The sequence below is a fragment of the Phycomyces blakesleeanus genome, assembly GCF_001638985.1.
Source record: "Phycomyces blakesleeanus NRRL 1555(-) unplaced genomic scaffold PHYBLscaffold_7, whole genome shotgun sequence".
In the NCBI taxonomy this organism is placed as follows: Eukaryota; Fungi; Mucoromycota; class Mucoromycetes; order Mucorales; family Phycomycetaceae; genus Phycomyces; species Phycomyces blakesleeanus.
In genome coordinates this window covers 1,804,302-1,818,796 of record NW_017265140.1, presented here as the reverse complement: position 1 = coordinate 1,818,796, position 14,495 = coordinate 1,804,302, and the positions used below count along the sequence as shown (strand labels likewise).

At 32.0% G+C, this 14,495-nt stretch overlaps 3 protein-coding genes across 3 annotated transcripts; 1 reads left to right on the top strand and 2 right to left on the bottom strand.

Moving 5' to 3' along the window:
* Nucleotides 1-962: 962 nt before the first annotated feature.
* Nucleotides 963-1,509, bottom strand: PHYBLDRAFT_72330 (hypothetical protein; the record flags this gene model as incomplete). The annotated part of the gene is made up of 5 exons (XM_018442639.1): nucleotides 963-1,001; nucleotides 1,024-1,080; nucleotides 1,129-1,191; nucleotides 1,234-1,333; nucleotides 1,448-1,509. 5 exons carry the CDS (start codon nucleotides 1,507-1,509, stop codon nucleotides 963-965), a joined length of 321 nt encoding a protein of 106 aa, XP_018293781.1.
* Nucleotides 1,510-2,623: 1,114 nt separating this feature from the next.
* PHYBLDRAFT_180875 (hypothetical protein) lies at nucleotides 2,624-3,871 on the top strand. Its single transcript, XM_018438372.1, has 4 exons — nucleotides 2,624-2,746; nucleotides 3,035-3,101; nucleotides 3,209-3,615; nucleotides 3,678-3,871. The coding sequence occupies exons 3-4, from the start codon at nucleotides 3,379-3,381 to the stop codon at nucleotides 3,780-3,782; spliced, it is 342 nt and encodes a 113-aa protein (XP_018293780.1). The 5' UTR covers nucleotides 2,624-2,746; nucleotides 3,035-3,101; nucleotides 3,209-3,378; the 3' UTR covers nucleotides 3,783-3,871.
* A 1,051-nt stretch (nucleotides 3,872-4,922) lies between these two features.
* Nucleotides 4,923-14,179, bottom strand: PHYBLDRAFT_143988 (hypothetical protein; the record flags this gene model as incomplete). The annotated part of the gene is made up of 10 exons (XM_018431123.1): nucleotides 4,923-5,131; nucleotides 5,410-5,491; nucleotides 5,603-5,706; nucleotides 5,757-5,923; nucleotides 5,983-6,112; nucleotides 6,179-6,374; nucleotides 6,457-6,593; nucleotides 6,664-6,814; nucleotides 6,996-7,041; nucleotides 14,079-14,179. The coding sequence occupies 10 exons, from the start codon at nucleotides 14,177-14,179 to the stop codon at nucleotides 4,923-4,925; spliced, it is 1,323 nt and encodes a 440-aa protein (XP_018293779.1).
* Nucleotides 14,180-14,495: the final 316 nt, after the last annotated feature.

Here is a 14,495-nt window from a genome sequence, read left to right as displayed (position 1 = left end):
AGTTACTGGTATATATACCTCTTTGAGCATTTGCTTGGTGTCTGCTATATTTGTCTAGTCTTTTCATAGTCAAGGCTACTAATTGAGATTCCGCTGCTCATCTAGGGTAAAAGGTATATATGCTTTTTTTTTAATAGTTAATCATTGCTTGTTGAAATTGTCTAATAATTTTACAGTCAACGCTGATGATCAAGTTTCTGCTATTCGTCGAGGTAACAGGCGTACACCCTCCTTTGAATATCTTTCTGTCATCCATCATATTTATCTAGTCATACCATAGTCTACACCAAGGTTCAAGAGTTTAGTCTCCACCCAGGTTCACAGACATTCAAGTATAATTACCCTTTTAGGACTGCCGGCTGCTATTGCCTATTGCTTTTAATATATAGGTCAAGGGATAAATTTCCTACTCTCAACCATGAGCCACAGGTATCACCGTTTATTTTGAACATTTATTTATTATCAATTACATTTGATTAGTATTTTAAATCCGAGTCCAACGATCAAGCTTCAGCTTTCCGGGAAGGGTTGAAGATATCCATGTATCTTTGATTTTTTTTAATATCGACTGAATTTCTCTGGCGTTTGCACATTCAAGTCCATTGATCAAGTCTTTGGTCATTATCAAGTTTCCACTCAACATTATTGGGTAAAGATATATAAGATTCTTAGATTACTTTTTTACAGCCAATGACATTTATCAAGCGTTTTTAGGGTCCTGGTCAACGATTAAGATCCTGCTATTAATTCAACGTCTTAGATATATAAGTGTATTTAAATATTACTTTACTACTGATTCTATCTATTTAATCTTTTTTTTTCTTTTTCTTTTTTACATTCTATGCTAGCCCTCACGGCTCTAGTCTCCATCAAGGCTTATAGACATACAAGGTTTTTTTATTGGAATATGTTCTTACTATCAGTTTTAATTTTTCTAGTAATTTCACAGTTCATACCAACGATTAGGCGTCCGATTTCCATCCAGGGCTACAGGCATACATCTTTATTACACCATTTACTTACAGCCTGTTTTATATGTCCAGAATCTTCACAGCTCATGTCAACAGTCACGGTTTTGACCTACATCTCCAACCATAGGTATATATATATTTCCAAGAATTTACTTACTATTAGGTGTATTTTTCTAGTGTTTTCATAGTAAAGACCAACGATTAATATTCCGACATTTTCCTACAGTCATAGACATACAAGTCTCTTTGAGCCTTTAGTTACTTTAAGCTGTATATTCCCATACTTTTTATGGCAAAGACCAGCGATCAAGGTTTCACTCTCCATAAAAATCCTCAGGTATACAAAGCTCTTTAAATATTTTCTTACTATCAATTAGATTATTCTAGTGTTTACACAGTCAAAGCCAAACTATAAAGCCTCTGTTGCCCGGGCAAGTTCTCCAGTATATATATATATATATTGAGCATCTACTTACTGATTGTTGTTTTTAGTTATCTTGACATAGTCAAAACCAACGATTAAGGTTTCACCATACATCCAGGGTATGAGATACACATGTCTCGTTTAGTATTTAGCTATCAACTATTATTTTGTCTAGCTTTTTTTTTATATATTTTAAGCCAACGATCAAGTTTTGAGTATTTATTCATGATCACAGGTATATATTTCTTTTTGAACATATACTTATTGTTGGCTTTCTTTTTTTAGTCTATTTACCACCAGGGCGAACGATCAATATTCCGCTCCCCATTTTGGGCTATATGTATACATGACTCTTTAAGCAGTTAATACTTGTCGCTTTTATTTGTCTAGTCTTTTAATCGCCAAGTCCAAAATTTATGGCTCTGCTCTACATCATGCGCCGTAGGTATACAAGTCTCTTTGTGAATCTATTCACTGATGGTTATAAATACTTATAATTTCACAGTTGGTGTCAAAGATCATTGTTTAACTCTTATTCATATGTTACAGGTATACATTGTTTAGTTGCCCATTTTTCTTTGAATGATGCTTGTATTTGCTTATTTTTTTTTCTCTTCGTAGTTTAGGTCAATTATCATGGTTCTATTCTTTATTAAGAATTAAAGACATAGGAGGGGTTTTTAAAATTTTCTCACTGAAAATTGTATTTACTAATTTTTTTTACAGCCGATACCAGGTATCAGTATTGTTCTGGGTAGTACTGAAAATGGGCAATGAGATACTGCACGAATCCTGGACCCCCATGGATGCTCGTCAAAAAGAGTTTGTATTCCAACATAATGCACTTTCCTCATACACCTTGTGGCAATCCTGGCACAAAACATATTTATGAACGCTTTTGTTCATGGATGAAAAATCCGTTTTGTGTTTGAGGCCAGAAATGTTTGATGGCAATTGTAAATTCTTCTCGTAAGTTGTCTAGAGCTTATTGATGAACTTTATCAGGATGACAGTGCCTTTGTTGACCACACAGTGGGGAGCTAACATTACCACAAAAGTAGTAATGATCCTGTGCACTGGGTTCTCAGGCATATCGGGGGGGGGGGGGGGGGGGGGGGCAAAAGGATCTATTGTAAAAAACCAAAAAAAAATCATCTCCCTTTTTTTCAAATTTTTCTTTCTTCCATAGCACAACACCAACCTTCATTAACAAATTCCTCGACCTCCACCTTAACAACATCTTCATTATTGTTTTCTTTGTTTTCATCGCCATTGTCTTTGCTGTTGTGAATCTCCTCATTCGTAACTGGAACATTCTCATCGTCAGACACTGGGGTTCCTTCTCAAGCAAGTAAGTTGGTCTGACCACACTCTTCTTCCGTGGTTCTGGATTGACATGTTTAAATGGCTGTATTTAGAATATGTTACATAATTACGCTCTATTATTTTTATTTAAATAAATATTTCCTACGTTCAACATCAACCTCCATCGAATTACTATGGGCAGAAGATTCTGTTAAAACATGTTATTTTTTGAACTACAAAAAAAGTAGAATATAATAGAATAATACTACAAACTGCGTACCACTTTCACATCTTATAGCATCTAATCTTGCTCTTTTGTTATGGCGCTGAGCAGTTCTTCCGGCTACAAAACTATAGACTAGTTCGTTCTGACTACATCCAGCGCAATAGCACTTTTTATTGTAAGGTTGAGGGGTTGAGAACATTGTGTTTTTTGTTAAAAAAATTGAGAAAAAGGAAACAGGTGCTACATGTACTTTATTCACAAAGTCTTTATAATAATAAATAGAATAACTTTTGTTGCTTGTTATATCCGAGCCAATAGAATACAGTAAAGCTGTGTTTTCAACTTGTGAACATGGAAAACTATCCCACATTTACAATTGTTATCAAACAACTGTGCGCATTGTAATTTCCACCCTTTTTTTCAGTGTGATCCGTTCTCAAACACAAGCAGTTATGACAGCTACGCCATTGAATATTGATGAGGGTACCTTCTCAATATCTAACCATCCAATTGCTAGCATGGTGCAGAGCTACATCCATATGCAGCCTGAAGTAGAGTATGTTTTGTCTTCAGTCGTGGAAGAGAAAGCTCGTAGACACCTTTCGTATAAAATTCACAGCGCAAAATCTATGTCGGAAAAGTTAGCTGGGCGTAATCGGTTTTCTCGTTGTCGAACAAGAAAGATAAGAGTAAGTATAATCCACGGTTTTTGTTTAAATAATTTTAACATTTTTTTTTTCTTTTTACAAAGAAGTGTCATTTTTTTTATTTAGAATTCCTAATTGTTGATATTATAACACAGATCAAAGAATACTTTAGCAAGTTAAAAGGACGGAGAAATGATCAAAAAGAATAAAGGTCATTAGCTTTTCCAAGTGTCCAGCTATTCCAAGAAACGTCAAACTTTTGAAGGAGAGAAAGGTGCGTGTTGTTGCATGGAATAGCACACGGCATAATAAAAAAAGTACAGAGTATATAGTATTTTATTGATTTTTATTCATTGTTTTGAAAGATGTGGGTTGAATCGATAAAAGATGATGCGGTAGTAATGTCGAGATGGGAAGTAATAAATAAATAGTTATTTTATTTTATTTTACTTTATTTTACAGCCGATTAATGAAATATATATATATACAAAACAATTATTTAATTATACAACCTTGATTGTTTTATCCACGGTTTTTTTTCGTTGGAAATTGTAATATCGCTCTCTGTAAGTTTATTTTGATAAAAGCTAAGAAAATGGTGGGCATTGGGTATTAAATATACAGGTATTTTGTCTTTCATACTTTTGATAAAAACAATAAAAATAAATAACGGTTTTTACTATTCGTTGATAATAGAATTCAATATAATTTTAAATATTTGATAAAGAAGTAATGCTAAAACAAAAGAAAAATAGAGAGATAAATAAAGGCAAACCCTTTCGCAGTCAAAAAAAACTCTTACTATAATTATTTATATTAGTAATATAAATCATTCTATTTTTTTTCGTGACTACTTTTCTAGGCAGTGGGATGACTAGGCGCTTTTGGATCCCACCCTGGATGTTGTGCATAGTCAACGCAAAATACGAATGCAGACGATGCACCGGAATGATGCACGCAATACTCTTCTTAATAAACCCACTCACCCACAAATTCAGACCTTACCCAACTAACGGCTTAATTCTGACAGAATGGCATGTCGCAAATCTTTTTAAAAAACCAAACGTTGACACTTTTGATTCTACCAATCTTGATGACAAGTAAATATGTACTCAATCTGACCAGGGAATTTAGAGATATCGTCAACTATCCTACCAAAAAAAACATAACCCGCACAATTGAGCTGCGATATTTCTTCTGTTCACTAAAAAACTCCTGGCCAAGCAACGAAATATTCTTCATCTTCTGAATGCAAATGTTTACCAGCACATTCTCACCAAGTGAAATACTCCCCACGCCGCAGAAAGAAAAGTATTCTGGTAAGCCTTGACATAGAATTTGAATAGCTATTAAGAGTAATCATACTTCATCGTATTCAAATTTTGTAACTTCAATGGCATGGTAGTTGGTGGCAACGTCTTAGTTCCGATTACATTGTACCATAGGCTGTTGATGACTTGCTGGAACATTGGGAGGTCGAATGGCAATGCAGGAGGATAATCATTATCAATACACTGAAGACACAGTAGATGAGATTCAGATAGCACTTGCGCGACGCCTTAGGAAAATATTATTATACGCAGCAGAAGATTAATGGAATACACAGGAAGAAAAGTGTCAGTGAACGCATTCTCCGGAAAAACGCTCATTACTGTCACCTCTAGACCATTACGGTAGTTTGTCTTAATGTTTTTTTAACTTATACTTGTGTATCTTAAGGTTATACATCCAAAATGTAAAGACCAGACCAAAGTCAAGCATCAACTCACACAAATGCATATTTGGTGTGCTACTCCTTTTTTTTGTAAATACTCTGACATTACTCCCCAAATTTACCAAGGGGCTGGCCTGCGTAGTCTATATGTAAGTACTTGTTCAATGGACCTTTCAACTTTCGGCATGTCTTGGCAAGATTGGTCTAGTTATTGTAATCACTTTTGGGCAAAAACTCTTTCAACACCACCAGAAAATGCACCAGACACAACAATCGCCACTCACCTGCCTTCATATATAGGAACTAAGGCGCGACTTTTTCGAATAAGACGGTATATTCAGGAGGAAGAGGAATATCATCAGCAAAGCATTGTATACGAGCAATAACAGCAGCGGAAAAATACAAAGGTATTTCAAACACTGGCCATACGGTTCACTATCACAAGAAATATACTGTGCGTGAGATCAACAATCATGTAAGCGATGCAACTTTGAAAACTGCATGCCGTTCTGCTTCTCCAAATTTTCTCTTTCTACATCTGATTCTGTGCAAAACCACATATTGTCATATATGGAAATCATCTCTTCTGTCCGTGATTCCCAGTTTTCATTGACATGCCAAACGTAATTGATCTTACTTGATGCAGTAATTAAGGGGATATATCATTTGAATTTATGACAGCCATATGTGTTTACATGTCATGTTCTGTGAATCCGGCAGTATTTCTAGCAGCAGATATCTTGGAAGCGACATACATGATAGCAGTATAGACAGTAGTACCATTAGGGAACTTGGTAGTCCTCACAGCTATACTACCATAACAGTCTACCATCCCATCAACATATGTTTCCAGAAATATGTCCATCTAGTCGTCCTCTACTTCCTTTGGACCAGGCATGACATCAACGAGGATAATATTTTCTGGTCTCATTTGGTCTTCCTTGGGGAAATTGCTGATAAGTAAGTACAAAGCACCACCTGTATAAATCCGTCCTTCAAACAGCTTAAACCAATATACATTCAATGTCAACATGAGAGAATTGGCATGGTTTACAAAGGTCCCGTCGGCTTCACCGAGCATATCAGTCTAAATTGCATCATCGTATACGTCCGTCATCATACTTTCTATTGTTTTGCTTGACCCCTAGTGCACAATTTACTCATCTAACTTGACTTTGTGGAAATGTTGTGACGAGATATTTTCTCAGTAAGCTGTAAGGAAATACCATGAGAGGGACTGGATTCTCAATTGCTGGTCTGGCATACAGGGAATTACTGGCATAGATAGATGGAGCGGAATGTGCTTCTCGGAGAAACAGTTGGATTGATGATACCCTGGTAAGTATATGACATCACGTTTGATACAGATGGTGTACTTGAAGACGGTTTTGTCATAAGATCGAATCCAGACATTATTTTCAATACATCAACGGTGACATATGGATCAGTATCCTTCTCATAGATAACAAGAAAGTATTGGAATAATTTCAGTGTTGTAGATCCTTCTTGCTTGAGCCAAGCAAAATGCTTGAAATATAACACCAAATAGAGCTATTAGTTGAGTGACTTGATGAATGTCATCCATTTTCAAACATAGGATTACAAAAAGGCAAGTGTTATGATAAGTATCATTATTATCTGTAATATGATTTATGTATATTTCTTTGTTCAATAGGTGCATACCTGAATCCATCGTATCTTTACATACTATGACACCAACAATGTCAGCTTCATTCTCATCGTTGGACTCCTCACTTTAATCCGGATAGTTATTGTCAAATGGTGATAGTGGTGTCTCAGTATCATACTCTTCTTCGAATTGAAAAGGTTTGTCTTCTCTCAAAAAAAAATACTATGTGTGGCGGTTTCAGGAAATCTAAAAGAAGTACCTTTATCTAAAATAATAAAAATAAAAATGCAATATGTTTTATACAATTTTTTTTGGTCTTGGTTATTGAGATATATCAGTCTATTATCAATGTAATTAACTCTACTAAGATTATGGTCTCTATTAGTAATGTTGTGGTGGTTGAAGTTGAAGAAGTTTTTAAGAGGAAGAATTGAAGATTTGAAATTAGGAACGAAGATTCGTGAGAACTTGTGTAGGTTTTGTTTATTGAGAAAGATTTTGTATCAAAGTTTGACCAGGTTCCTACACTGAACTACTACTGCTATTTATATTATTTTGGATTGGGAAAATTATATGACTGGGGTCAGGTAATCGATCCTATCTGAGCCTTAATCAGAGCAACGTGATCTTGGGATAATTAATGTATGATTAATTATATAAATGTGTGTAGTCCCAATGAAGTATTAACATCGAAAGTAAATGTGTTTATGAGTTATAATTATGCTTATAATAATCCACTGATGTATCCCATATTATGGTGATATCATCATATGAAATATAATCACTATCATGCATGCTAAACCTGTGTGTTAAATAATAAAGTAATCGGTAGACACCTTTGACTGGAATAGCTGAGGCCTTATATTATTTCCTTCAGACTTATTCTCAATTACAGCAGTAGTCAATACTCATTTACAACAAGTAAGAATTACAAATTAAATTCTATATATCCGTTTTAATATAATGACAATAAGGGTTTTACTAGCTATTGATGCTTGACGATTCGTGGCAGCAATGCTTCAACTACTATTCAAATAATGTTCAATATAAAAGTACAACACTTGTTGGGTGCCTTTAATATTTTTGAGTAAAATACTTTCGGGTGTAATAATCTTGATTAAAATACCCGTGAGTAAGATTGATTATAATATTATAAATATCATTATTAATTGTACATCTAGCACACTAATTGTTTGTAAGTTTCGGTCAAGTCTCGACAGTCAATCATCTGATATTTTTGTTAGAGCAACCCTTTCAATTTCGATATTTAACAAAAAAAGGCGTTGGTATATATATATATGTATATATATAATATTAATTAACACAGTACGGAAATACACGATAATCATAATTAAAACATGAGTTTAAAGTAGGCAGGGAAAGTATGCCAAAGTACATCACTAAGTACGCATTTTACTCTCTCGTAATGATATAGCTCTCAATACCAGTGTGTTTCGTTTTATATTACCAACCCAAGATATTATAATGGACGCCACAAGTACTTTGTAACTCTAATGTCTTGAATTCAAAAAATCAAATAGTAACCACGATAGTACTCGACATAACCGTGTATATATTTGACAGTATAGAAATACTTATTTGTTTTTTTCTATCATTATTTACTCTTTATATTAACTTATTTTATTAACAGCTTCTATTGTATTTAATTTTAAAGAAGAAGAAAACAGAGTACTTGTATGTGATACCCAGAGTCAGATATACTTGACGTCTTCAAGAAATTATACTTATATAGTCGAATATTGTTTTCATGCTAATTGAGCCTCCACAGTTCTAATTAAAGCAAGAAATATTATCTTTGTTTTCAAATAGGCTCTTGTAGAGAATGGTAAATGTAATTGCGAAAATATTTACAAGGCAATTAGCAAGAAAAGTTTCATATTTATTTTACAGTTTTCGATGCACCCGAGTTGGTCGATATACTTTACATTCAAGTGGCTGCTGAAGAAAAAGAAAAAGAAAAAGAAAGGCATATTTTTATACTAATGTGTCTTACATGACATGGAAATAAGCACTGGTGCAAATCATTAGGAGTACTGCTACTAAACTTTTCGACTAGTTGGCGGATGGGTATACATAAGAAATTATTGGTTTTGGTCATAAATAAATGAATATGGTACATCAAAGGATACCATTCTGCGCACACACCCGCACTCATGCAAAACAATCGGATCCAGTACATAATCAAATAACACTGGACTTATAGGTTTTTATATTTCTTACCATTTTATCATTTTTCATGAAAATAATTAAACTGCCAACACAAAGCAACTGCCGAAAAAAACAAAATAATATTAGTACAGTTGCATCTAACCAAAACTCATATACCACTACAGTCCTCATCGTCCACCATAATAGCAACGATTTTGCTAATATTGAAAGGCAATTAGTTATTCCCTTCTTTTATATTGTTTATCCACGCACACAAACGCCAACTGTACGAAGAATTAATTTGAGTTGGGTGCAATTTTAGACAATCCAATTTCTTTGTCATTCTTTCTTTCTTTCTTTCTTTTTAAATTCAGTGCAATAGATCTCTGATTCCTAAAAAAGGATTAGAGAACACATAGAAACACCTATAGAAACAGATGATTTTTTAACATCAAGCAAAATACATCGACTCTTGTCCAGGGTGAAAAAACGCGTGATGAAGGATACAGATGAAGTATAGAATAACAATAATGAGAATAAAAAATGGTTGATACCTTTGGTGTGCGGGATGAGGCCAAGGTAATTTGATTGACAATAAACGTGAATGAGAAAATATTTGGGAGTTATTGGAGTCTCACTTTGACCTCCATGTGGTCGATGGTTTTAACCTCTTAAAATACATTACCATTGTTGTATAACTTATTTATTTTTATTATTGTTTTGTAATCGTTCCAAATTCTATCTACACAAAGAATCAAAATGGGGAAAAACATCGTTTAATTGTTGTGGCTCAAAATTTAAATATTATTTATTTATTTATTAAGCTATGTCATACGGGGAATAAGCCAATCGTCTACCTCTCTTGCGATGCGTACTGCCTGTTCATACATATTTTCCCAGGGGTGGAAAAATCTTATACTTTACTTCCTTGTAATTTTATGATTTTCTGGTTCTCTTCCTTTTTAAAAAAAAACCGATTGACTTTCTGTGGTGAAACTACTTATTCTTAAGTTCTTTACAAAACAGGTTTAACTTATTGTGCCATCACGGATACTATTATCACTCAAAATAAACTCTTGTCACAATAAAAATTCATATTAGTTAAGAATATTGTGTCTTATTTTTTGAACCATTGTAATCACTGTGAATTATCCCAAGCATATATAATGGATAAAAGCCCTTTATTTGTAAACAAAAACTTGCCTCACCAATAAATTGGCTTTCGTTTCTGGTATGTAATGCACCTTTATCATTACTCAATCTAACATGAAATGGAAGCTTTTCTTTTGTACATATGCTTTCTACAATAGCCATAAGTACAGACGCTATTCTTACCACCTTTTTCTCATGAGTATTAAACCTTTACAGTAAAAGTATATTTTTCGATCAAGGTATATACCAACAAACGAAAATTAGTTATCATCACTGCACACGCCTACTCTTCTTATTATTCACTGTTTCAAATATATATATATCGATTATTCCTATTTTTGCCAATATATACTACAGGGAGCCTAAAAAATATATAAAATAAAAAATCATAATAATGTGGCTTTATCATACAAAGAGAATGCGAGTAATTGTTTTCTAGTTGATACATATCAAAACTTGCTCGTGGTCTTGGTGAAAGCTTGCGCTTTTAACAAATATAATATATTTTTGGAGATGTTCTTGGTAAAATACGTGTGTGCATACATGTGCGCATGTGTATGATTGTAGTAATTTCAATTGTAACTTTCATGGCAAGTTAATGTGAATATGTATGGTTATTGAAAGAGATGCACACAGAAGAAAAATAAAATAAATAAATAAATAAATAAATAAGAGTATTATTTTTGTTTATTCTGCTTGAAAAAACAACCCCCCATCCTCATTCCTCAAGTGGAATCATTGCACCAATGACTGCATTGAAAATATTTTTTTACAACTTTTCAACCTCTTCACAAAAAATATAAAGAATATCAAATATATATATATATACCTCTTATAATTGAGATTATTTGAACAATCTGTCGCCTCGGTTAAAGGGCACGCAAGATACCAAAAAATAAATAAATAAATAAAAAATATTGGCTTCAGTCGGCATTTATAATATTATTTTTTTTTTTTATTTTTTTTGAGAAATCAATATTTATTCAAAAAATAAAATTAATATAATTCTACTTTTCTCGACTTCTACTGATTGTATTTGTACGCTTCTTGGCTCTATCGATAGCTAATGACGAATAGTAACTGAAAAGTGGTATTAGAGGCGCATTGTCGGTCTTTGGAATTTTTCGGAGTTTGAAGCATGCTACGATTAGATGGTCGCCGGGATTTGGTATAGTGCGCAGGTGGGTAAAAATTAAAATAAATCAAATATTTCCACCCTAGCCGAATATCATATATATATTAAAAAAAATAGAATTTATCTAAAAAAATTAATATGTTTATTCACAATTTTTTTGAAATGCTAATTTATTATAAATATAATAAAAGCATTAAAATAAAATATAAATAAATAAAAAACAAAATAATAAAAATAATAAAAAAATAATAAAAAAAAAATAAAAAAAAAAAAAACAAAATAAAAAAAAATAATAATAAAAAATAAGAAAAAAATATAAAAACAAAAATATAAAAAAAAAATAAAAATAATAATAATAAAAAATTAAAAAAAAAAAAAAAATGTTCATTTTATACTTCAGCTAAATAGTTTATTTTATATTAATTTTTTCGTTTGCTATACTATAATAAAAAATATACTCTAGAACTATAATATCTCTATTTATATTTCATTTCTTGAGATTTTAACTTTTATAATAGTCTTATTATAACAAGCAATCATAAACCTTCCCTTAATATGTAAACAGACTTTTCCTTTACATCTCTTTAATTTAATAAACAAATTATTAAAAGAAGAAAACTTATAACAGTAGTATTATACTGTTGTTTTATTACAAAAAAAACTGTCAGACATTATTTTGATGAATCCGTACAATCTGAAAATAATTAACCACAATACCTTCTTATGCGCAGTAATATCTTCCTGAGCATTAACCAAAGTATAATGACTTTCCTTTTATTTAAATATAATATAATAGCTAATTCAGATAATGCGCAGTATTACTTTAGAAAACTATATATGACAATTCAATTCATATCCATAAAAAGTATCTTTTATCCTATCTTTGATTTTACATATACTCCTTGATTCCCAGTTGGTTTGACCTTTTGACTTTACTATAGTAAAAGGAAGACCAACCCAGATCGGGAACAACAAAACGACGCAAAAAAATCGAAATAAAAGAATGCTACCATGTAGGGTCGAACAGGGGTGCTCAGAACCAAAACAAAGTGATAACACTTGAGCTATGCAGCAACATTTAAACATTTTTCATTAAAATCAAAATATTACCGTTGCCATCAAACATATATATATATAAAGATTATAAAAGAGTTGTGAATATATATAAAATTAAAGATTAAATATGATTAGAGTATGTAACTTATATTTGACGAGATGATTGGATATGACTTGGATATTGACAAGTGTGAATATATATAATGTGATAGATCTAATGGTATTGACTAATATCAGAGACAGATAAGATATTATAGACTAATATTAGTATTAAATCAAATGTTATTGGCTAATATTGATTATATATTACATTTTATTAACTTATATAAGTAGTAAATTGGATGTGATAAATATATATATATAATACAGATTGACTGTTATTGATTTACATATATATCAGATCAGATATCATTTATTTATATATATACTAGATTGGTAGTATTCAGCTTATATATATATGAGATTGACTGTTATCCACTTATATATATATCAGATTGGCTGTAATCCACTTATATATATATCAGACTGGATATCATATGTTTATATATAATGCAAATCACCTGTCATTAGCTTATATATATGCAATTGGCGGACAACAGCTTATATATATACCCAATTGGCAGTCAACAGCTTATATATATATACCCAATTGGCAGTCAACAGCTTATATATATACCAGATCGACTATCATCAGCTTATATATATATCAGATCGGCTGTGATCCACTTATATATATATATCAGATTAGATATCATATGTTTATATATAGTGCAGATCATCTGTCATCAGCTTATATATACCCAATTAGTGGACAACAGCTTATATATATATCAGATCAACTACTGGTTTTATCCATTCAATTGGCGCCTATTTCCATCTAATTAGCATCCGTTTCCATCTAATTAGAACCCATTGACATCTGATTGGCTTCCATAGAAATTGAATTTGCGTCCATTACCAACTGAATTGGCTCCCATTTCCATCTGAATTTGCTCCCATTGCCATCTGAATTTGCTCCCCCCCTTTTACTATTGGCAGAAGGGTACATGGCACTCAAATTTTTTATCCTTATGGCTTACAATTTTTTTATATAACCTTAGTATTTTTTTTTGTAAACGTCGTATTTTTTTTATATAACTGCCATATTTTTTACATAAGTGCCAAACGCCTAATGTAATAGCACTTCAATATATGTAGATCTTTCTACAAAGATATGTCATAGAAAATATCTATAGAGAGAACTAACAGAATATGCAAACTTTTCTCTAGATTACTTTGTTAAAGTTAAATACCTTACTGCAGTTATAAGATAATAAAGCAAGTATCTCATTATAATAATTATGTTAAAATTGAAAATGCAATGATATTATTTGTATTCTTTCTTTATTGCAGAGTAAGTTTCGAATAAAAGATTCATTTTTTCGTCACTTGTAGCCTCCTTGTTGTTTTTAATGAAAAAAACAACTGGAGACTTTCTCCACTTCAAAATATAGCCACCAGCAGTTGTTTGTTTCATATTTACTATCTTGCTGGCTTTTTTGATAGTTAATCCCCTTATGAAGTAGAGATAAAGAAGCTTTTTTATATCTTTATCAGTAGGCTTTTGATATTGCCCTCTACTTTTTTTGGGGGTTTCGTCTGTTGTTGACGGGGCAGAACTTTTTGGATCTTCTGGCATTTCAGGCTCTTCAAGCTCTTCCATGATTTTTTCAAAGGCACTGTTATATTCTTCAAGTTTCTTGTGTAACATTGTAGGGTTTTCTGATAATAAAAGGTGAAAAAATAAAGAAATAGGAAGATATGTTAAAGTGACATATTTTATATAAATATAGTTATATCTAGCACATAGCAGTTATAATTAAATAGTAATTACTTAAGATGCAAGATAAAAATCAGAACATAAGTTGAAGCAGCAAGAATAGATGTAAAAAAGATTGAGTTCACTAGAAAAACATACGGGAATTACCATGTACAAAGTTAAATTATAACAATAGAAAATCTGGGGTATTTTTTCATCTCAGCTTTTTTTGTGTGTTCAAGATGAAAACACTGTTTTCCGGTTTTCT